Source organism: Sciurus carolinensis, chromosome 17 (assembly GCF_902686445.1).
Source record: "Sciurus carolinensis chromosome 17, mSciCar1.2, whole genome shotgun sequence".
Taxonomy (NCBI): Eukaryota; Metazoa; Chordata; class Mammalia; order Rodentia; family Sciuridae; genus Sciurus; species Sciurus carolinensis.
Window position 1 is genome coordinate 23,401,634 of NC_062229.1, and position 24,289 is coordinate 23,425,922.

Below are 24,289 nucleotides of genomic sequence, written 5' to 3' on the forward strand. Positions count from 1 at the left end.
ATTAGTTTTCCAGTCCAAAAACTTGGGCTTTATTATTTCACATCAAATTCCCTATTGGGAGTGGAAAGACCTACTTCCTATATAAATACAGTTGCTTAGTGTTTTGTTTTAAAGATAGCATCAGCAAGTATATTGTGTTTCTGCCACGTTAAAAACTTTTCATAGATCTTACCTCAGTCCTCACACCTACAGGTGGAGTGGATTCTGAAGTTGTCTCCATAATTCCTTCTATTCTCCTCTTGTGCTCAGACCTTTAAGTGACCACCAAGCTTATCTGCATGCTTGAGCATCTGACTGACATGGTGTCTTGGGCCCTCACCTCTTGTGTGGGAATTGAACTTCTTCACTTCAACTCCCAGATTCTCTCTTCTAGCACTCTATCTCTTAAGCCTGAAACTCTGAGGTCTCTCTTGGCCCAATGACCAAATGCCGACCCCATCACTATCTCCTTTTAGGTTGACTACATTTCTGTTCCATATTGAATGATATAGTGTGGAGTATGTGCTCCTTTGTGACTGTCTAGCTTCATTCTCCTGCTTCTTGCTTCTGGACTTTTGTCAGATTCATAGTTTGCAATCTTTTATTTATGGATAAGACCATTGAGGCAGGATATATGAGATTTGAAGATAGCATGAACTTGCAATTCTAGTTATTGCCTTAGTCTTTCTTCTCTTTTTTTTTTTTTTTTTGAGGAGTACTAGTGGGGAAAGTCTAGGTAGACTGACTAGAACTAAAAAATAATTTGGGACTAAGGAACAAGCATGATTTTTCTCTTTTTGTTGATTTGTTTGTGGTACTGCGGATACAACCCAGGGCCTCACACATGCTTGGCAAGTGCTCTACCCCTGAGTTACAACCCCAACCTTTTTTTCTCTTTTCTTTTGTGCAAAACTACTATATTTACAAAAATGGCACAAAAGTGAATTCAACAGTTGATGCACTGCATACTTCAATCACATCTTCAACAATGAAAGGTATTCAACACTACAGAAATAAGAATACTAGCTTCAATGGCAGCTGTTAAGCACTGAAGTCACGTAAGTTACACCAGAATGGGCAAATATTGCCCAAGTAAAATTCTATTGTTAAAGCTGAAACAGGTTTAAGGCCATTCAAGTTCAAGCACAGTTATACAAATCTTTCAAAGTCCCTTCTATTTGAGTTTGAATTATGTGAACTTTCTTCCAACTTGTGGTCTTAAACTTCTGTTTTACAAAATCCAAAAGGAAAATACAGAAGAAATCAATACAGAGGTTACATTAAATAAGAGTTTAACATACAAAGCTATAATTAAAATGAAGTGAGGAAGGTCAAAACATTAAAACTGTAAAATTTGCTTGTTACTTGTTGGAACCTACACTGGGAGTTAGGTAATATATACAAATATTTTCAAGTAGATTACTTATGATGCTCTAACATGTCCTTTTCATCAGTGCACTGTTAAAACTAATCAAAACCTCTACACATGTATATTCCCTTACAATAGCAGCACACACTATCTCTACCTGCAAAGCCTTCAGTCTCAAATGACTTAGTGAATGAAAGGAATAAAAAGTGGATAAGTAACATATGAGGAGAAATAATGGGAATTAGAAATTTCATGCAGGTCAGCTCTTTTAATCAGCCAGCTAGCTTGCTAGCAACAAGGGATGGTTTTCTCTGAGGAAGGTCCTGTGGAGTGGGAATGTGGTCACCAGTGACCTCTGTCTTATCCAGGGCTGCAGTAGGAAGTTGCTTGTTCTTCATCTTTGCTTTTGCCATGTTGTAATCCCCAGAATCAAAATATTTTTGCCCTTTCTGCAATCATTTCCTTAAAAAATATGAGCCTCCAGGCTTTTGTCCCAGGTGAGGATACCTTGCTTTTAATTTTGCTTCTTCAGCTTTCTCTGGACTAGTCACTTTATCTTCCATTTCCTTCTGCTCCTCCGCCGAGGCAGCCTCGAGGACTTCCGCGGACATAGCGCTCCCTCTGCCTAGCCCCCCCTTTTTTTCTTTTAAGAGACAGGGTCTTGCTAAGTTGTCCAGGTTGGCGTTGAACTTGTAATCCTCCTGCCTTAACCTCCCAAGTAGCTGAAACTGCAGGTGTACATCACCACACCTGGTCATCCCTTGGATTCTTTTCAGTTGTAGATGGACATAGTACCTTTGTTTTATTTATTTATTCTTATGTGATGCTGAGAATCAAACCCAGTGCCTCATATGTGCTAGGCAAGCACTCTACCTCTGAGCTACAACCCAAGCCCTATCCCTTGGATTCTTGGTAGAGTATTTCATAATGTCCTATGATAGTACAAGATAATGACTTAGAGCTAAACAACAGAAATCAGCTTTTTTCAAAATAGAGTATGGTCTATTATTATATTGTAACTTCTCCCCCCCCCCCCCTTGGGAATTTGTTTAATGAATTACTTGATCTCTAAGTTCAAAGCCAGGGCATCTAGTCTTGGTGGGACATGCCATTATATCCCAGCTTCTTGGGAGGCTGAGGCAAGAGTATTGCAACTTTAAGATCTTCCTCAGCAACTTAGCAAAACTGTCTCAAAATAAAAAATAAAAAGGACCAGGCACCGTGGTGCATGCTTTGTAATCCCTGCAGCTTGGGAGGTTGAGGCAGGAGGATCTTTAGTTCAAAGCCACCCTCAGCAACAGTGAGGGTCTAAGAAACTCAATGAGACTCTGTCTCTAAATAAAATACAAAACAGGGCTGGGGATGTGGCTCAGTTGTTGAGTGCTCCTGAGTTCAATCCCCTGTACCCAAAAATAAAGAGTAAAAAGGGATGGGGAGATAGCTCAGTGATAGAGCTCCTCTGGGTTCAAGCCCTAGTACTGTGAGGGAAAAAAAATTAAAAAGCCCAGAGCAGCAAAGGATCATACTGCATTAAATGGGGCAACAGGCTCTGGTGGGTGGGAAAAACTCCAAGTCACAAATTGTCAGAAATCCTCAGTTCCAAAGATCAGAGGAAGACAAACTGTCCTCAGTGTATTCACATGGTCCCTATGAGATCAGCAGGCCAGAAAGCAGGGCTGATGCAGGAGTGGCCCAGCTCATGCAGGGAACCAAGGGCAAGGGGGGTGGATAGGAGTAAAAGCACAAAGAGTTTGTTTTGTAATTAGGCAAGGGTCCAATCACATAAGTGTTATATAATTGGAATATTATATTCCAGATCCCTGATCACTGATGTTTTTAAAAGAACCCTTTTTTAATCTCTTCCACAATGCAGAGCTACCAGCAGAGTTTTCTTGTGGCTTTGGGGACCCCAGTCAAGTCAGTTTTCAAGTGAATTTGATGAGTTGCTATGACAGCAAACCCACTCTTCCTCTGAGAAGTGGATGCCTTAATCTTATTACATTAAGATTTTTTTCTTTTTTAAGTGAAATTTTAAGCAATTTCCTGGAATCACTATTCTTCAGAGGTTATAGCTGGAGATTGGCAAATGAGTCTTGCTTATTTTTAAAACAGTTTTTTGAGTGGGTGAAATGTGGAAGGGTAGGCATATTATCAGATAAGTGAATGTGTGGGTACATGTGTATCTATATCAGTGAAAGCTGAAATAATTACTATCCTCAGTGCCCAGATTGGCAGCATACCGTATTTTAAATTGCAGGTCTAAACAGAGTGCTAGTTAACAGGAAATTATATTAACAGTGGCATTTGGTTGTATAGAAAGCAGCAGGTTCCTTCCTTTCTCTTTCTCACTGCCATTTATTTCCTTCCTTTCTTCCTGCCTGCCTTCCTTCCACACCTGCTAAATACATGTAGCACCCAACTGCTTTAGAAGAAAGGGGGTTTGGGGAAAAGATAGGTTTTGTCATGAATGCTGGGGACTTGCTGTGATGTCACCGCAAGCTCTGTGTGATTGTAGGTGGTGTTAGAGCTCCAGGAGCGAGAGGGGGGAGAACAGTGGAAGAGACGATGTCGCTCTCAGACAAGCAGCCAGCCTCTCTCACGGCTGCTTACAGCCAGCTCTGTAAGGGCAATCCTGCAGAGTGCCAAATGGACTCCCCAAAAGAAATTGGTCAAGCCGGATTTGAGTGGCAGAGGACAGAGGGCAAACTGAATGAAATCGGGCTGAATGTCAGCATGGACGGGCAGCTGAAAGACAGGCTTGTGAAGAATGCCAGCTTCCTGGAGCAGAATAAGCTCTGCTTTTTTGAGGGGAAGCTAGACAAAGACCTCGGCATTGAAGTGCAGGACAAGGAGTATCAAGCAACCTTGGGTCACCTTGAGAGCAGGTATGTGATTTCAGAAACCTGCCATGCCTTGGAGGGGAACTCGGTACATCAGAAGACAGCTGAGTTCCATTTGGGACTCATAGAGGGGCCAGACAAAAACAAAGCCACTGCAGTTAAGGGAAAGGTGGCAGGGAAGAATGAACTAGAGACCAAGAACCAGCAAGATCTTGATTTTCCTGGGGCTGCTGGCATCCCCGCCCAGTATGGTAAGGAGCAGGAAACCAGTGTTTGGAACCCCAACTTTCATCCAGTGACTCAGAGTGCTCAGGGCTCACAGGAAACAACACCAGGAAAGGAGAATGGCTTCATCCCTGCCTGCCCAGTCATTGGGGTGATGAATGATAACTCTGGGCAGCTTAAATGTGAGTCTCCACTACTGGTGGCTGTCACCCACCCAGCCCCCACTATTGAGCATTCACCCACTGCTATTCCACCAATCACTATGGTGGAGTTCACCCAGGAATATTCGAGTGCAGGCTCTATCAGAGACCAGAATAAGGAGTTAGAGAAATTGAGTTCTACTGAGGAGGGGGCTATGCTCGATCAAGCCCCCCAGCAGAAAAAGGCAATGCGCCGGGCCCTGTCTGAATGCTCTCATCTTTCAGTTCCCCCAGCTGTCAATCTCACAGATAAGTACCCTGAACTCCCTGCCAAAGAAGAACTTCCTTCAGGCCTGCTGCCCCCCACCAGTAGCCCAATGCCAAGCCCAACACCCAGGAAGCTGGGAGCTTCTGCCATAAGGCGCTCCATGACAGTGGCTGAGGAACAGACAGCCAGCTGCAAATTGAGTCCTGGGGAAGTACCCATTCTGTCTACTGAAGAAATACCTCCTTTCATCTGTGAGGAACCATTAGCCAAGAAGAGAGAAGAATTGACCCACTTCAGCAACAGCAGCAGCAGCATCTCTGGGAAAAAGGAATTTAGCACTGCTGGGTTGTATCTCCTTAATAAACTGGAGCAGATTCCTGAAGGAAGCAGCAAGGAAAAAGGACAGGAAGATATTAGTGAAATAAGAGTTGATTCATGCTCCCTAGCTTGCCAGGAAAGTGAGAAACAGCCAGGACAGACGACTCTGGCAGGGAAGAAAGAAATTGAGGTCACTGCAACCCAGAGCACTCCATCGTTGCTGTGTGAAGAGACCCCACGTGATGGTATGTTTCTAAATTTTGCTTCAATTGGGAACAAGCCGACAGTAAGGAAGGAACCAGAGTGATAGATTACCAGCAGGAGCTGTAGGCAGCTTCTTATACTGGAGTCTGACTGCCTGGGGAAAGCTTAATTCCCTCATTTTGGAAGCTTGCTGGAAGGGAGGCGAGAATGAGAACAAAGTGAATCTGGCTGGGTCAAGCCTAATGTCTCCTGGGTGACAGATAAAGTATGGATGGAGGACGTGGGCTGACTGGATTAGCAGTGGATGAGGTCAGGAGCAGTGGGCATAAAATTTAGAGCCCCTTCCTTGACCTCATTTCACCCTGCCTACCCCATCCCCCATCCTCCCACCCCTCAGCTCCTGTTGGTTTGAACCAAATGATTCCTGAGCTCTAAACCATCCAGTCACAACTGATTGATTTTCTTGCTTAAAAATCTATCACTTTGTGTGGATTCACATGGGTTTATCAGCACTAACCTCCTCTCATTAAGTTGCAGAGTCTGGATAGAAGCTCTGTTTTCTGTTTTACTTTTATCCAAGCTGAAAAAGAGCCCTTTAGAACTGGCTATTTAATATTCTTTTCCAGTTCTTCATGTTTGACCCAATGTTACTGCTGGTTTTCTCTGTATGTGTTTTGGGAGGTTTTGTGGGGAGAAGAAAAAAGAAAGGGAAAGTAGAGAGAGGAGACTTGCAACCTAATAAATAGCTAAGTGTTGCCGTCTTTGTGACTGCCTTCTGTGTCTCTCTTCCTGGCCCTTTTTTTCCTCTCCCTCTGCCCGACCCTACCCCCATCCTGTGTTCTTATTGTTAGTGGTCTGAAAAAGCTTGTTTTTTTCCAAGTCTAGTTTGAGTACAAAGGACCATGATTCACAAGCTTGTTAATGGGGATTTAAAACATGTATTTTGTTTGTTTAAAAAAGAATAGTTTATTCCTGGGACCTGTATATCTATTCTTTTCAATACATTTTTATGATTTTTTTTTTCTCTGAAAATTAGAAATGTGCTTCCCTAGGGAAGTTTTAAGCAAAATTAGACCCTTGAAGATAGGTTTGTTTCTTTTTAATGGAGATTAGTAGAGAAGCTTTGTACTTCTTCTGTGGTCTCTTATAACTCCAAGACCGTAAGAATTCAGGTCCCTTATGTGATCCCATGATTCCAGCTGTGGCACAACTGTAAACTCCTCATGGACAGAATTCTGTCATCTTTTTCTTGATCCCCAGCTACTCAGTTTGATGCCATGTACTCTCTAGGTGGTAATGAATGAAGACTTATGTTTCAGAACAGGTTCATTCTAGTTCATAGCAGAAGTTCATGCTGATAGAAAAAAATTCCAAATGACTGACAAATTCACTGATCCATTCACTTGATGTTTGCTGACTCTGCTGAACATTATGTAGATAAAATACATAAAGATTTGTTCATTCAACATGCCTACCATATGCCAGTCATTATCTAGGAACTAAAAAATGTTATCATCAAGTAACATAAGATCTAGGGGGTAGAGGGGTAGAGGATTGAGAGAGTTGTGAATTAATGGAACCTTTTGAAGGAGGTGGCATTTGAGCTGGGCTTGGAAAACTAGGGTGTCTAACAATGTAGAGGAAAGCCTTCCAGGCAGAAGAGCTCTTATAAGCCAAGGTGTGAAACCCAGACAGCTCATGGTAGGTAAAGAACAATGATGACTAGTCTCACTGGGACCCTCTTTTAAGGATTATTTCACTAAAAAGAACAGAAACACACTTAGAACAACTCATTCATGAAAAGTATCTATTGACAGGTTGCACAGGAATCTTGAGGAATCCAATTGCAGGAAGTATATCCAGGCGGTAGCTATCATCTGTCTCTCTCTTGGGATCTCTACTTCTCCCTCCACTTGTGCTCCATTCTTTCCCCCTCTAAACTGTTTTCTTCTCTGTCATCTCCTACTTTTTGCTTTCTTTGTGATGCTGTTCTGCCCAGGACAGAATAATTATTGGACTGCCATTGTTTGGGCTGTAGCTAGCTTGTGCTGCTCTATATCAGAGACCCAAGATGGCTTGACTGCAGTTTCTACATCTTAGTTCATATTAGAGAGTGAGCAGGGAAATACCTCTATCTATTGACCCAGCTTAGCCTGGTGCACTGTGTATCAGGTACCATAGTCTTCTTAACCATTCTTAGCCAATTAAACCCACTTACACCATTCACATGGAGGCTTCTCTACAGAAGAGAATATGGGCTGAGCAAACACTCCGAAGCAATCTGTACAGATGTGGGAAGAAATAATGGGAAAAAAGTCTAGAAAGTTATTTGGTATTCAGTCTTGCCAAGTTTCAAATTCCCCACTGTGAAGTTTAAATTTTACTACTCTGTTCAAAAACTATGGTAACTGCCTAGACAACAAATAAAGTAGCCCAAGGTCACCTTTTGGAAGACTCACCTGTTCCCAGTAGATAAGAGGAACTGGAAGAGGTAAAGATAACTGGAATTGGAAACTGGATGTAGATGTGGCAGGGGAGATATATGAGTCAGAATTATTGCTGTGATTTTGAGCCTAGTTTTTCCTTCACGAAGTAGTACAAGTTTTAGAAAGATAACAGAAGAGAACATCCTGTGAGTTCTGATCCAGACATTCATTTGTGCAACTCTGGTGACATTCGGCAGATTCCTCTACCCATTGACTACTAGGCATATCCCTGAGATAAGGGAGAAGGGTCTCTATGAGGGAGGCAGAAGTTTCTCCTTACATGTAGGAACATGTATATATGTACAGCTGCATTTCTTTTGTTTTCATTGGTACTAAGGATTGAACCCAGGGGTGCTTAACCACTGAGCCACATCCCCCAACCCGTTTTTAATATTTCATTTAGGGACAGGATCTCACCGAGTTGCTAAGTGCCTTGCTAAATTGCTGGGGCTGACTTTGAACTCTCAATCCTCCTACCTCAGCCTCCCAAGCCACTGGGATTACAGGTGTGCACCACTGCACCCAGCAGACAGCTCCATTTCTATATCATAGGCATCAGACTTCATGAAGTGTTCATTCTGTTTACTGAAAAATCCTGTGCCTTCTGAAAATATTTACGGTGATCTGGAGCCAATGGCAACAAGTCCTACATTTAAGAAGTTCTTCCTTCAGCAGGCTATAAAACACAAGCATTACCAAACTTGCACAGTGGTTGGGTTTGCCTTTTGTTTTGTTTTGTTTTAAAACTTTTTGGTACTAGAAATTGAACCCCAGGGGTGCTTAACCACTGAGCCACATCTAGCCCTTTCTCTTCTTTATTCTGAGAAATGGTCTCAATAAGTTGTTTAGTGCCTCCCTAAATTGCTGAGGCTGACCTTGAATTTAATCCTCCTGCTTCAGCCTCCCAAATGGTGGAATCACAGGCATACACCCCCAGTGCCTGGCTGTTTTTTGGACGTGGGGTCTTATTACATTGCCCAGGCTATCCTTGAACTCCCAATCCTTCTGCTTCAGCCTCCTGAGTTGCTGGGATTATAGGCATTCACTACCACACCCAGCTCTGGGGGTTTTTTGGGTTTTTTTTGGTCTTCCCTTCATATTTTTAAAACTTAAATTCAAGTTTTGACTAAAAATACATATGGTTCAAACATTATAAAGTACAAAAAGCTCCACATTAAAAAACCTCCTACCAATACAAGATGATATCAACTCACTTTTTCCTACCCCTCCCAGTAAATACAACCAAATACTCTGGGAATAATTTAACAGGATTCCATGAAGGGAATCTGAAAGGTGGAAAGAAGGCAGACTGCATAGGGATCTCAGGACTTGATTAACAGTAGTGTGCTGGGGATTGAACCCAGAGGTACTCTACCACTGATACACCCCCAACCTTTTTTATTTTTTATATTAAGACACAGTCTTACCAAGTTACCAAAGCTGCCTCAAATCTGAGATCCCTCCTGCCTTAACTTCATGAGGACATTTCTTTTTAGTCTGCTATATATTCCTGACTGGGCACTGGAAAGGCCTGAAATTACCAACAAACAGACCAGAAAAAAAGGAAGGGAGGGAGGGAGGGAGGCAGAAGAAAAAATAAAGAAGAGCCTGCTTTCTCTTGCAAAAGAACTAGGAAGGGACCCTAGTCCTACTGGCAAAGACCTACTGGCAAACCCCATTTCCCTACCCCCACCCAGTTTAGGCTCAGTTGGTCTGTAGAACAGTGTCAGGGAGCAGATGAGGACCTACCAGTTGTGTCTTCACATTCAGCAGGAGCTGTAGACCTGACCCACCCACATTGGCAGGAGTTACAGGAAGGCCCATTCCCTGCCCATCACCAGGTGACTGCACCATCAGCACCTATAAACCTGGTGTCTTGCAGCCCTCTGTTGGCAGAAGAATACCTTGGTAGGTTTCCTCTATCTCCTTTCCCCTAGCAGCAGAAGACTTTAGCCCAGGTGGGTACTTTCCACCCTCAGCAACCCTGTGAGATCAAACTTCCCACCCAAGCCCCCAGAGAACAGATTAGAAGAAGCTATCTTCATTCTATGTCTGTGATACCACCGGTTATCGGTGATGAGTTCTGCTTCCTCAAATGTTGAAGTTTGAACATTAGAGAAGCACGCCAAAGCAAGCATACAGAGCCGGTTTTATTTAAAGGTAGTAACACAGGCTTCTCCTGGGAGGGAAAAGGAGGTCATACTGATATTTTGGTATCCTGAGAAGTGAGAGCACCCTGCATCCCTTTATAGACAAAAGTTTCCTTTGTTCTCCTTCTCTCCCCCTTATCTTCCTCCTTTCTGTGACTAGACCCAGGAGATGCTGGTGGGATAGCCAAAAGGTGGGAAGCAGATGGGCAAGGGGAAGGGCCAAATGGAGTGATCCAGGCAGGTATCAGCCCGGGAGACATTAATTAGCAATTCCCTGTCTGCAGCCTTTTGGGAGGGTAATATAGGCAGGTAATCTTGGCGATAAAAGGACTCTAGAGACATTGACATTCCAATCTCCCAGGAATGGTCTTCAATTCTCTGATCCAAACTGACCTCCGTTTTCTTGATTGGACCAGATCACCTTTCTGTCCTAACTCCCTGTCAGCTAGCCTCAGCAATGTAGACCCTATTTCAAAAAAGGCTGAGGATGTAGCTCATTAGTAAAGCACACCAGGTTGAGTCCTCAGTACTGTAAAAATAATAGCAACGATAGTAACAACTTTGTAAACTAAAGACAAAGAGAACAATTTTAAAAACCAGGGAGAAGTGATGTGGTACCTGTAGGGGAATAGCAATTTAAATGACCATATTTCTTTTTTAACCAGAAACTATAGAGGGCAAAGGAAGTGTTTAACAGGTGCTAAAAGAACTGTCAACTGCAAATTCCATGTCTGGTAAAACTATCTGGGAATGAAAAGGAAATAAAGCCATTCTTAGATCAAGGAAAACTAAGCATGTTTGTTGCTAGTAGACATACCCTAAAAAGAATAGCAAAAGGAAACTCTTCAAAAAGATGAGAAAGGACGAAAGAGGCTTAGAATTTGGAAATGAACGGTGGGATGAATAAAACAAGGGGTAAATATAATGGACTATCCCCATGATGAATTTTTAAAGTTCTGTTTGATGATTGAAGCAAAACTTAGAACACCTTCTGATGTTACTCAGTATATATAAAGCAATATTTGAAAACATTAAAAATATAATTCTAAAAATTGTTCAAGTAGCCCACTGGAATGCTAGAAAAGAGAAGAATGATAAACAGGGGGAATGGTTAAATAATAAAATGTCACACTTAAAGTCCTATGATATTAATAATTTAAGTACAAATAGTCTGAATACTACAATTAAAAGAGATTAGAAGAGTAGATTTTTAAAAAGTAACCCAAGTATATGTTATCTACAAGAAATACATGTCAAAAATAAGAACACAGGTAGGTTGAAAGTAAAAATGTGCACCAGGTGCGGTGGTGCTCGCCTGTAATCCCACAGCTCCGGAGGCTGAAGCAGGAGGATCATGAATTCAAAGCCAGCCTCAGCAAAAGTGAGGCACTAAGCAACTCAGTGAGACCCTGTCTCCTAATAAAATACAAAAGAGGGCTGGGGATGTAACTCAGTGGTCAAGTGCCCCTGAGTTCAGTCCCCAGCAACCCCCAAAAAAGAACATAGGTAGATTGAAGGTAAAATGTGTGCCGGGCACTGTGGTCTTGGGAGGCTGAAGCAGGAGGATCACAGGTTCAAAGCCAGCCTCAGCAATTTAGTGAGGCTGTAAGCAATCTAGTGAGACCCTGTCTCAAAATAAAAAATAAAAAGGGCTGAGGATGTAGCTTAGTGGTTAAGTGCCCTTGGGTTCAATCCCTGGTATCAAAAAAAAAGTAAAAAATGTGGAAAATATATATACATATATTGAACCTAGGAGCACTTAACAGCCACATTCTCAGCCTTTTTTATTTTTTATTTTGAGACAGGGTCTCGGTTGTTTAGGGCCTCACTAAGTTGCTAAGGCTGGCTTTGAACTCACAATCTTCCTGCCTCCACCTCCTAAGAAGCCGGGATTATAGGTATGTGCGACTGTGCCTGGCTAATTTTTTTTCTTTTAAAGCATAAGTAGTTATATTAATATCAATGTAAATGTCAGAGAAAAGAATAAGGAATCAGTCTGCTAAGCTGACATAGCAGTTCTGAATGTTTACATACCAAAGAAACATTCAAAATCCACAATATAAAAGTTGATAGCCTTTAAAGGAGAAATAGACAAAACCAGAGAGTCATATTTGGGGACTTGAACATCCCACCCCTAAGCAATTTATAGATATCTTACACAGAGCATCAGTAAAGATATATAAGAATTTAACAGTGTCATCAAACAATAGGATCTAATTGACATTTGTAAAAATTCCACCCAACAGCAACAGAATGTGTATTCTTTTTAGCAGTCCTTAGAACATTCACCAAGATGGATTTTGGCTCATAAAATAAACTTCAACGAGTTAAAAAAAAGTCGACAGGGATGTTGCTCAGTGGTAGAATGCATGCTTAGTATGTGCAAGACCCTGGATTCTATTGTCGGTAAAAAAAAACCCAAAAAACTAAATTAAACTTATACAGAATATTCTTTGACCATAATAGAATCAAATTAGAAACCAATAACAGAAAGACCACAAGAAAATCTTTAAACACTTGGAAATTAAATAATACACTTCTAAATAACTCATAAGTCAAAGAGGAACTTCCAAAGGAAATTTTAGAAATAGAGTGAACTAAATGAAAATACAACATATCAAAATTTGTGGAATGCGGCTGCAGCTGCGCTGAGAGGGAAAATTATGCTTACATTAGAAAAGAGGAAAGGTCTCAAATCAAGAACCTACATTGCTACCTCAAGAAACTAGAAAAAGGGCTGGGGAGATAGCTCAGTTGGTAGAGTGCTTGCTTTGCAAGCACAAGGCCCTGGATTTGATCCCTGGTACCACAAAAAAAAAAAAAACTAAAAAAAAAAACTAAAAAAAGCCTGGTACATGGCATATGCCTATAATCCCAGCTATTCAGAAGGCAGAGGTAGGAGGATCCGAAGTTCAGGGCCAGCCCTGGCAATTTAGGAATACCCTGTCTCAAAATTAAAAGGGCTGGAGATTTTGCTTAGTGTATAGAACCTCGGTTCAGTCCCAAGGAGTCGGGAGAAGAAAAAGAGGAAGGAAGAAAAGTAAACAGGCAGGGAGGGAGGAAATAAATATAAAGCAAACAGAAATCAGTAACATTGTAAATAAGAAAATAGAGGAAATCAACTAAACCAAAAACTTATTCTTTTTTTTTTTTTTTTTTTTTTTTTTTGTTTTGTTTTTTTTTTTTTTGGGTGCTGGGGATCGAACTCAGGGCCTTGTGCTTACAAGGCAAGCACTCTACCAACTGAGCTATCTCCCCAGCCCCCAAAAACTTATTCTTTAAAATATCAGTGAAGTTGATGAATCTTTGACAGAACTGACCAATTAAAAAAGAAAAAGCACAATCACCAGTAACAGAAATGAAATTGGGATCACTGAGGCTATTAAATTAATAATGAAATTCAGCATCCCAGAAGAAATGGACCATTTCCTTGAAAACCATAAATTACTCAGATGCGACCAAGATGAAATAGATAAACTGGGTAACCATTAAAGATACCAAATTTGTAATTTAAAAGTTTCCAAAAGGTTGGGAGTATACAGATCAGTGGTAGAGCACTTCCGTGATGAGTCCCTGGGTTCAAGCCCTGGCAACACACCAACACACACACACACACTCACACACTCACACACTCACACACACAATAGAGCTCCTATAAAAGAAATCCTTGGCCCAGATGGTTTCTCTGGAGAATTTTAACATACACTTAAAGAATGTTTAGCAACAATTTTTCAGTTTTCTAGAAAATAAGAGAGGGAACACTTCCTAACTCATTTTATGAGGTCAGTATAAAACCAAAGACCACAAAAAGTAAAGCTATGTATTTAACACTAATACCTCTCATGAACTTAGCAGTAAGAATTTCTAACAAAATACTAGCAGATCACACCAGCAATACAGGAGCAGAATTATGTACCCCAACCAAATGAGATTCATTCTAGATTTGCAAAAATGTTTTCAATAATTAAAATAACAAAAATAACCCACTGTATCATAAGAAAAATCATAAACACAGCAAAAGCATTTGACATAATATAACCTTGTTCATACTAAAACTCTCATCAAACTAGAAATGAGTAGGAACTTACTCAACTTGATAAAGGAACATCTACAGGAAACCTACATAAGTCAGACATCATGGTGCATGCCCATTGCTCCAGCTGCTGTGAAGGCTGAATCAAGAGCATTGCTTGAGCCCAGGAGTTTGGGACCAGTCTGGGCAACAGTAAAATGTCATCTCATTTGTGGGGGAAACAAAAGAAGAAACCACAACAACAAAAACCACAGCCAACTTAATACTTAAGGTGAAAGATGTCATGCTTTTCTTCTAAGTACGGGAGCAAAGCAAGGATATCTCCTCTCACCACTCTTATTCAGCATAGTCCCAGAAGTTAGTATAGTGATAGCATAATAGTTGCCAAAGATTTAGGGACTGGAAAGGGAAGGATGGATGTGACAATAAAGGGGTAAAGTGAGGAGCCCTTGTGATGGAAGAATTTGTTGTTAGTGGTCATGTGAAATTTCACATAAAATTGCATAGAACCTACAAGTGAGTGCATATAAAACTGGAAAATCTGAATGAGCTCTGTGAAGTATATGAATTTGTTTCCTCATTTTGATGGTGTACTATAGTTATACAAGGCATTAACAGTGGGGAAGACCAAGTATAGGGTACACAGCACCTCCCTGTACTGCCTTTGCAACTTCCTCAGAAACTATTAATTATTTCTTAAAGCAAAAAGTTTTAAGCCTCCTAACCTCCCCAGTTTCGTGTCCTGTCCTACCCCTACCCCATCCCCAAACACTTTAGGTTGCTTCTGTTTTGTTTCATAATGGTCCTTCTGAAGATTCTTTTAAAATACACATACAAATGTATTTGTAATAGTAAATTTTCCCCATCTCTTTTCTAGACAGATAGTGTTATACTTTCTGTTGTGGGGTTTTTTCCGCATAATAGAAGCAGTCTATATCAATCATAAAAGAATATTTTCTTGCTTTGTTTTTTCAGATCTATAATACTTTAAGCAGTTTTCTATTAATGTACTTAAAAAGGTTGTTTTAGTTCTTTGCTTTTAGAAGCAATTCTCTTGGTAAAACACCTAGCATGCTTGTGACTTTGCAGGTATGTGAATATCTCCCTAAGATAAACTTCTAGAAATTGAATTTCTGGATCAGAATTTACCATGTAATTTTCAGAGCCACTGCCAGACTGCCCTGCAGTGAGTCCCATGAGTTCATATACCTACCAACAACGTATTTCCTAATCTTGTCCCCCAGCAGTTATTATCGAATTTTAGGGCTTTTTTTGACAGTATTAGATTAAAATGGCATTTCAGTGTGGTTTTAATTTTTCTCTTACCACAACTAAGAGAAACTTCATATTTCAAAAGATACTTATCTATATTTTTTTTTTTTAATTGAGATTGAACCTAGGGGTGCTTAACCACTGAGCCATATCTTTAGCACTTCTTATTTTTTATTTTGAGACAGTCTTGCCAAATTACTTAGGGCCTCACAAAGTTGCTGAGACTGGCCTGGAACTTGCAGTCTTCCTGCCTCAGCCTCTTGAGTTGCTAGAATTAAAGGCGTGTGCCACTGCACCTGGCTTGTATTCATATTCTTTTGATCATTTTTTTCTCATGGCTATTGGTCTTTGTGAGATTAGCACTAGTATACTATTGATTAGCACTAGTTATTTATATAATAAGCTGTCTGTCTTTGATATAAGGTTCAAAATATTTGTTAAGCATTTGCTTTTAGCTTTTATCATCTTTTTTTTCTTTAGTTGTTCTGAATTTTGTACCATTTGGAAAGACCCTTCACACACCAGGGTTATAAATTTCAGGTATTTTTGTGCTTTGAGACATAGTGCTGTTGAACTCTGGTGTAACCCCTCTACTCTGCCTTGGGCAGTAGACTTTTATTTCTGGCCCTGGGTCTGGTTGCATGGGTCTTGTTAGCCTTGTTGGAAATCTAGGTCACTGCAAGAACTGGAGCAGGTTGATCTCTCATCTTCCATAATGTGATTCTTTAGAGGGAAAGGAAGTAAGGGAAGGACATTGGATGATCTTTTGGCTCTTACCCCATCTCTTAGCAACCTTTATTCTAAGAGGTAGATTGGTAGAAAACGTTTTTGTCCCTCGTGTGTTCTGGGAAGCGAATGGTTGGGTAACAACCTCTTTGCTGGTCTCCAGGGAAAAGAAAACAAACTTTAAGGACCATTTCCTTCCACTGATCATTTGTACAAATCCCACTTGGACTGCTTCACAGGGACAACCTCCCTGAATCTCTGGAATCTAAAATTGTCCTGTACCACAGTGGGAACTTAGGAGTCTTGTCCACATTACAGTTGCATAGCCCTGTAGATTTTTTTCAGAATGAACTGCTAGTTAGTGGTTTGTCTCTGCTAAGCCTTGCATTTTCAAAATGGTTATAAAAAACATTTGCTTGGAATAATTCCCAATTACTCCCCCCAACTTAGGAATAGCCAGGCCAGAAGAAGGAAAGGCAACTGTGAGTGTGACCGGAAATGACATCACTACCCCACCAAACAAGGAGCTCCCACCAAGCCCAGAGAAGAAAACAAAGGTAAGTGCTGGAATGGTGATTGTCTTTTACTGCTATGATTCTTAAGGACAGTACCTTCTGCTCTTATTGCTTGACTCATGAATGTAGTTTCTTTTTTCTGAGCTATTATGAGGCCAGCCTCAAGTTTGGATGTGCTTAGAAAAAAAATATCTTATATTCCCATTTTACCATAGTAGCCTAAAAAGATTTAAATTTTCTGCCTTTATCCTTTTATATTATGTAGCCATAAAAATGTTCTACAGAGATTGTTGCTACTTCCCTTAAGAACAACAAAAGGATAATTGCAAAAGTATTCTGAAATCCATGTTCATGAAAAGGGAATGCAGATTTGATTTTTAAGGTAGATCGTAGGTAACTTCAGACCCTTACTTGTACTTATTGCAAAATTCCAAGGCTACACTTTGGGATATAGTGTTGTTGCACCATCAAGATACAGGTAGGTAATAAAACCAGGCAGGAGTATACCTGTACTCTCAGCTACTCAGGAGGCTGAGGCAAAATAGTGAGTTGGAAGCCACCCTGGGCAAGATAGCAAGACCCCATCTCGGTGGGGGGTGGGGGGAAGATGCAGATAATAATGGCTTAATCATCTGCTAATGATTTTCTTCATAGAATTATTGCAGCCCCCAAAGATGGTTAATAATGTAAAGCTATTATTGAATTTAAATTTTCAGATGCCAAACTGCTAGACTTTGTGGCACTGTCATTAAGAAGTAATTCCCACAGAGCTGTGGGGTGTAGCTCAGTGGGAAGATGTGTGCTTAGAATGTGCAAGATGCTGTGTTTCATCCCCAGAACTCAAAAGAAAAGAAAAATAGAGACTGGAGAATCAGCTTATTGGTAGAGTGTTTGTTGAGTATGTGTGAGATCCTGGGCTTGATCCCTATCACTGCAGAAAAGAAAGAAAGAAAATTTTTGGTGGCACATACCTATAATCCCAGCAACTCAGGAGGCCGAGGCAGAAGGATAGCATGTACAAGGCCAGCCTCAGCAATTTAGCAAGTCCCTGCCTCAGAATAGAAAATGAACTGGGGTGTAGCTCAATGGTAAAATGCCCCTGGGTTCAGTCCCCAGTGCCAAAAGAAAAAAAAGAGAGAGAGAAAAAAAAAAAATTCCCAGTTTTCTGTTTTGATGTCCCTCTACTATTTGCTGAGCTCAGAAGAAAGGAATGCTAATTTTCAGTTGCATCAGTCTTCATTGCTTATAATTTTACTTTGAATTGTGCAATTTATACTTTTTTAAATTTGTTTTTATTCTTTTTTATGTGTTTGATGTTGGTCTTTAAATATTTTTTTTTTAATAAAATAAAAAACCATCAACCTAAAGCCTTTGGCCACAACTCAACCTGCAAAGACTTCAACATCGAAAGTCAAAACACAGCCCACTTCTCTCCCTAAGCAGCCAGCTCCCACCACCTCTGGTGGGTCGAATAAAAAACCTATGAGCCTTTCTTCAGGCTTAGTACCAGCTGCCCCACCCAAACGCCCTGCTGCCGCCACTGCCAGGCCTTCCACCTTACCTGCAAAAGAAGTGAAGCCAAAGGTAAGTAGTGACACAAGTACTGTGCCTATGTCAGTGTCACATAGGCTCTTTTGCCACCAGGTGATGAACTTAGACTGGTGGAATTAGAAAAAGACAAGGGGAAAAGAGGAAGGACGCTTTGAAAAACAGTCTGGGGACTCAATCATGCAGCCATAACACTGTGAAACCCTTTATTCTTTTTACCTTTCCTTGCCCTGTTTGGAGGCAATATCCCATCTACAGTCTTCCTCCTCCTTTGTCTCAACTAACTTCTCACTCTTTACCTACTTATGTGCTTGTTAACCAGTTTCCCCTCCTCCACATATTAATCAGATTTTTTTTTGGTTTAATTCCCACACCAAATTTGATTATTTGCCTTTCTCTTTAATCATCCTGCAGAAGAGAATTTTGCCCATTACTTCAGCAGTTACTGGCTCTCCCAGCTGATCTCAGCATGTTCCAGCATCATGTGACAACTTACTTTGTTTTTGGCATTAGGACACTTCTCACTGGGCTACTTCTAGTGTTTACCAGCTTTCCAGGTCACCCACCCTCTCTTAACAGCCCAGAAACTGATCTAATTTAGGGCCACATTAACTTTACAGAATTGTTCCAGGAAGAAAGTGTGGGTGGAGGCTGTGGCTGCCTTCCTTAAACTCTTGGTTTGTTTGAGAAGAGCTTTAGTCATCCACATGGTACTCTTTAAAAACATGGTGACAAATAGCTTCCCTTGTTAACATGTCAGTGCCGTAATTTAATCTTATAAAGAAAACCGGTTAAGGGCTGGGGATATAGCTTAGTGTTGGAGTGCTTGCCTAGCATGTGCAAGGCCCTGGGCTTCATCCCCAGTACTGCAAGGAAGAGAAGAAGAGAGAGAGAATGAGAAAAAGAAAGGGTAGGGAGGGAAGGAAAGGAAAGAAAGGAAGGAAAAAAACAACCTGATAAACTCAGGAGTGGTAGTATAGGTTAAAACCCTGGCCCAGAAACTAAGAAATCCTATCATAGACTAGGAATGATAAAAGGTTATAAAGCTTTCTCTCTGGTCTTCATTTACCCAGGGGGCAAATTGTTCTGGATCCTTAGAAACAATTTATTTAAGTAAGAGAGTAGAGGGAAGATGATGGCAGCCATTAGTGCCAGGTACTCCCTGTGTCTTCTGGGGAGGAAGAAGAGGGTGCAAGAAGGAGGGAAGCCGCCTGTCTTGGTGGCACATGCCTGTAATCCCAGCAATTTGGGACGCTGAGGTAGAAGGATAGTGAGTTCAAAGCCAGTCTCAGCAGTGGTGCGTTGCTAAGGAACTCAGTGAGACCCTGTCTCTAAATAAAATACAAAATAGGGCTGGGGGATGTGGCTCAGTGGTTGAGTTCCCCTGAGTTCAATCCCCAGTACCAAAAAGAAGAACAAAAAAAGGAGGGAAGCCCTCAAGTGAAGTTTCGCTCAATAATAATAATAATAATAATAATAATAATAAAAGAGAATGTACTATTATTAGTTTTCTTCATATACATGAACTCCTTTAATTCTTTCTTAACTATCAATAAACACAGCATTACTATTTTCATTTTATAGTTGAGGATGCATAACTTAACCTCAGTTAAATTACTTTCCTAATATGTGTTAATAAGTAATAGAGCCGGTGTGTGAGCCTTGGTCTAACTCCAGAACTGTACTGGTACTCAGAGCCTCAACAGCACTGTTTGATTATGGCTTTTATTTTTTTTTTCAACATGAGGAAAGAACCCTAGTCAGGAAAACAAATAGGTCTCTGCTTCTGGCAGAGGAAAAAATATAAATTGAGAAACAGCAAAATAACTGCAGTTATAAAGGGCAGGCTAGTCCTAGAGTTTGCTGAGTCCAAGAGAGGATGTCTAAAGGATGTTATGTCCTTTTTTTTTTTTTTTTTTTTTCATACAGGGGATTTAATCCAGTGGTGCTTTACCACTGTGCACATCCCCAATCCTTTTTATTTATTTTTAATTTTGAGACAGGGTCTTACTAAGTTGCTGAGAGGCTTGCTATTTTGCTGAGGCTGACCTCAAACTAGCAATTCTCTTGTCTCAGCCTCCTGAGTCGCTGGGATATAGGCATGTACCACCTCACTCAGCAATGTTATGTCCTTTAGGTTTTTTTTTTTTTTCCCTTTTTTTTTTTTTTTTTTTTTGGTGCCAGGGCCATTTAACTACTGAGCAATATGCTCAGTGCTTTTTTATTTTTGAGACAGGTTCTCACTAAGTTGCTGAGGCTGACCTTGATTTGAGTTCCTGCTGCCTCAGCCTTGCTGGGATTATAGACTCGTGCCACTGTGTCTAGCTCTCCTTTAGAGATTTCTATCCCAAATAACTTGTACTAATTTATGTTATCATTACTTTTACTAATACAATAATAAGACTATATTAGCTTGTTCTGAATCATAGTCATAATCTGTAAAGTTTGAAGAAAACCCCAGAGAGCATCTGGTTTGAGCCTTAAATTTTAGAGCAATCAGAGGGAACCCCTCTGCCCAAAATCCTACAAATGTACCTGGCAGAACTGGTAGCAGAACCATTTCCTCTGATTTCATTCTTCAGGTTCTTCACACCATTACCCTGCATTGGCAAAGTCAGATTAGATTTGACTGGAGCCAGCCTTTAATTTCCATGCACCTCCCTAGCTGACTCTCCATTTAAACAGTATCCTGCTTGTCTCTGAACATCTTGCCCTCTGTGTAGCTGTTTTTCTTTTTATAAAAAAGCTTGGTCCACTGTGTCTGTGGTTTGACTTCCTCTCTTGAGTAACAGTATGTTTGCTTATCAGAATAATGTCTTCATCCCCTGTTCCTGTAGACAACAGGCTAAATTAATACTTTCCCTTCCTCACTAGTGAGATGTTCCCAGCCTCCAGGTAAGAGAAACTGGAGTGGCCCAGGTGCTGCCCATTCACCCTGAAGAAACTTTCCCTTCTTCTTTCAATTCCCAGTGGTGGCACCAGTGCTCCTCACCCACTCTGTTGCCTGGGCCTGCCCCTTCCTGTGGTCTTTGTTCAGTCAGAGATCTAGCATTCTCTATTCCCTAGTATTACATGTTCTCAAAGCTGGTCTTTAGCAAAGCTGGTGTAATTTCTTTTATCCACATGTGCAAATAAAGCTCAGGAGGGATGACGTGATTTATCTGAGAACACACTGTGAGTTAGGGTCCAGACTAGTGCTTCAACTCAGGCTTCTGACCTGGTTTGGCAGTAGCTTCTCCATCTACAGCAACCCTATCCTTCTCAGCATTCTCTGGGGACACATTAACCAAAAGAGTGACTGAATTTAGCTGAACAGAACTTTTAGTTTTGTTTTGCTTATGCGTTTATTTAATCTTGTCTGGTCAAGTACTTGTTTGTAGTGGATCCTGTAGACTGTGGTGTGATATACTTTGAAGGGCTATTCATTAACACAGCAATGGGGTAGTTTGACTCCCTGTTCCTAACTTTAGATCACAATAGCACCCTACATGACCTATTTCTCACTTTGTCTGGAGGACTTTGACCTTAGAGCCATATATATTTTCCTGTCAGTAGATAACCTCCACTGCCATTCTCTGGTGCATGTATTACATAGAACCTTCTTGTGGTATGTCTTCTGGGGTTGTTGCTGACCTACAGTCCTTATTCCCGCTGTTCTATTTCTAGTCTGTTGCAGAGGCAAAGACTCCTGAGAAGCGGGCCTTACCGTCCAAGCCCACCTCTGCTCCAGCCCTCAGACCTGGACCCAAGAGCACCCCAACTGCTCCAAAAGCCACTGCAGCTGCCACGCTTGCCTCATCTGGGCCAAGCAATAGAAGTCCCCCCACGCCACTACCCAAGCGGCCCACTAGTGAGTAGTGCCTATCCTTCCTTCCCATAGGAACCAGTGAGAAGGAGATTGGGGCCTTGGCCTTGCCCCCACCATAGCTACACCTGGCATCTCTTGATTGTGTGGACCTGCTTATGCCATTCCTCAGTGGGGTGCATTGCACAATGGCAGCCTGATGGGCCTAGTTACTTAACAGTCCTTGAGGTTCATGTGAGCTTAGCAGTTGTGTGCATATAGAAAAATTTGAGTGAAGGGTATTGTTATGAACTCCCAAGTAGAATTTATTGTTCCTTTCTTAGTGATTCCACAGCTCCCAGTACCTAAGTACTGGGACCATCGGCTTATATGATGAGAAGAAAGAAGCAGTTCAGGGCCGAGGGTGATAGAGTGCTTGCCTAACATTTACAAGGCCCTTTGGTTTTCAGCACCACAAAAGAACAAAAATAAATAAATAAATAAAGAACCAGGTGCAGTGGCACATGCCTGTAATTCCAGTAACTTGGGAGGATGAGTCAATAAGATGACAAGTTTGAGGACAACCTAGGCCACTTAGTAAGAACCTGTTTCAAAATAAAATTTAAAAAGAAAGGCTGGAGAATGTAGCTCAGTGCTTGCCTAGCTTGTGTGAGGCCTGGCATTCAGTCTCCAGTACCACACAGAAACACAAAGAGAGAAAGAAAAGAAAAGGCAATTCAATTTTATAGGTATATATTTATGACTTTCTTGTAAGACCATATTAAAGACATTGTCAGGACTTCAGAAAAAAATAAGACACAGTGGCTCACCTTCTGTACTGTGTAGGGACATGGTCTTTACCTGGTCTTCTAATTTACTACTCTATCCCAGACACTAACACAGTCCCTGGCTCTAAGTGAACATTCAGTAATTGTTGTAAGAGTGATAAATCTCAGCATTGGGTGAGCCATGCAGTTGATTGGTTTGTTAAATATTTTATTAATGTTTGTGCAGCCATTAAGACTGAGGGGAAACCTGCAGATGTGAAGAAGATGACTGCAAAGTCTGCACCAGGTAACATCCCACTCCCACTGTGATCCCCACCTCTCTCGTGGCTTTAAGGCTCCTCTTTGCTCTCCCCCTGAACCCTTGCTACCTCTCACTCCTATCGTGCAGCTGACTTGAATCGTTCAAAGAGCACCTCCACCAGTTCTGTGAAGAAAAACACCACGCCCACTGGAGCAGCACCTCCAGCAGGAGTGGCTCCCACTCGAGTCAAGTCCACTCCCACACCTCCCCGGCCTTCCACAACTCCCATGGACAAGAAGCCCAGCTTGGCCAAGCCCAGCTCCTCTGCCCCCAGACTGAATCGCCTGGCCACCAATGCCTCTATCCCTGATCTGAAGAATGTCCGCTCCAAGGTCGGCTCCACAGAAAACATCAAGCATCAACCTGGAGGTGGCCGGGTAAGTCCAGAGAGTTTAAGGTTGTTGGCATGCTAGCCCTTGCTTCTCCACTGCCACATGCAGCCACCAAAGAAGGGAGACTGTTAGGACTTTGGATTCAGTGTTAGGGAATTTTAGCCTGGACTCTGTAGTGAGCTTTGTACCCCAGCAGCAGGGAAGGGGTGGGCCAAGCTCTGAGCTTTCTTTTTGCAACTCAGTCAGAGTGTATTCAAGTTTAGGTTGGGTTTAGGTTTACAGTTTTATTTGAAGGCAAAAGGATTCTGTTTTACAAAGGGAACAGAGGATCCCTCAGAGACTGTGAGGGTGAGAGTCAGTGAACAAAATCCAGGTTCTTATGGTCTTGCCCTGCATAATGAATATCAGACTAGGCAGAAGGTAGCATGACTTGGGTGGAGTCTGTCTGAAAGAGGACTGGAGTGTCCTCTTGTGGCCAGGATGAGTTATGCCACAAACCTCTGGCTTTCCTAAACAACAGGGTTGCCCTGGGAATGCAGTTAGGGAAAAAGGCATAGCACTTCACTGCAAGGATGTTCTGGTCGCGTGAATTCCAGAACTGTGTGTTAACTCTTAGCAAGCATGGGTGCTCAAGGTGTGGAAGAGGTGGTAGCAGAAGTTCATTTGAGACTGTTCAGGTTGCTAGCACTTAAACCATACCACCTCCATCCAGGATAGGATAGGATACTTAAATTTCTTCAATCCAGAGCTTAAAAATTGAGGAAGGACAAAAATAAGGCAAATTCTGGTACATTTGGAATACACTGATGGCATATTGGGATCATTCTGGGATAAGAGCTTCTGGAGTACCCAGCCTGATTCCTGGACTGTGCTCCTCCCCATCTTTTTGCTCTTCTTAGGTTCAGGAGGTCTTAATTAACTTGCTCAGAATTATTTTTCATTGGATTATATCTGAAGAATATGACACTTCCCATCACCTGTAGTGGCTCCCTGTGGCCATGGGAGCTCACT

The 24,289-nt window shown here is 41.5% G+C and overlaps 1 protein-coding gene and 1 pseudogene across 1 annotated transcript in view; one reads left to right on the top strand and one right to left on the bottom strand.

Moving 5' to 3' along the window:
• Nucleotides 1-24,289, top strand: part of Map4 (microtubule associated protein 4) — a 114,820-nt gene that overhangs the window by 78,138 nt on the left and 12,393 nt on the right. Inside the window, 5 exon segments of the mRNA XM_047532339.1 lie at nt 16,461-16,567; nt 17,894-18,109; nt 21,740-21,923; nt 22,872-22,931; nt 23,034-23,323. Of these exon segments, the coding sequence (XP_047388295.1) occupies nt 16,461-16,567; nt 17,894-18,109; nt 21,740-21,923; nt 22,872-22,931; nt 23,034-23,323 (857 nt within the window).
• On the bottom strand, nt 988-1,999 carry LOC124969426 (cAMP-regulated phosphoprotein 19-like; annotated as a pseudogene).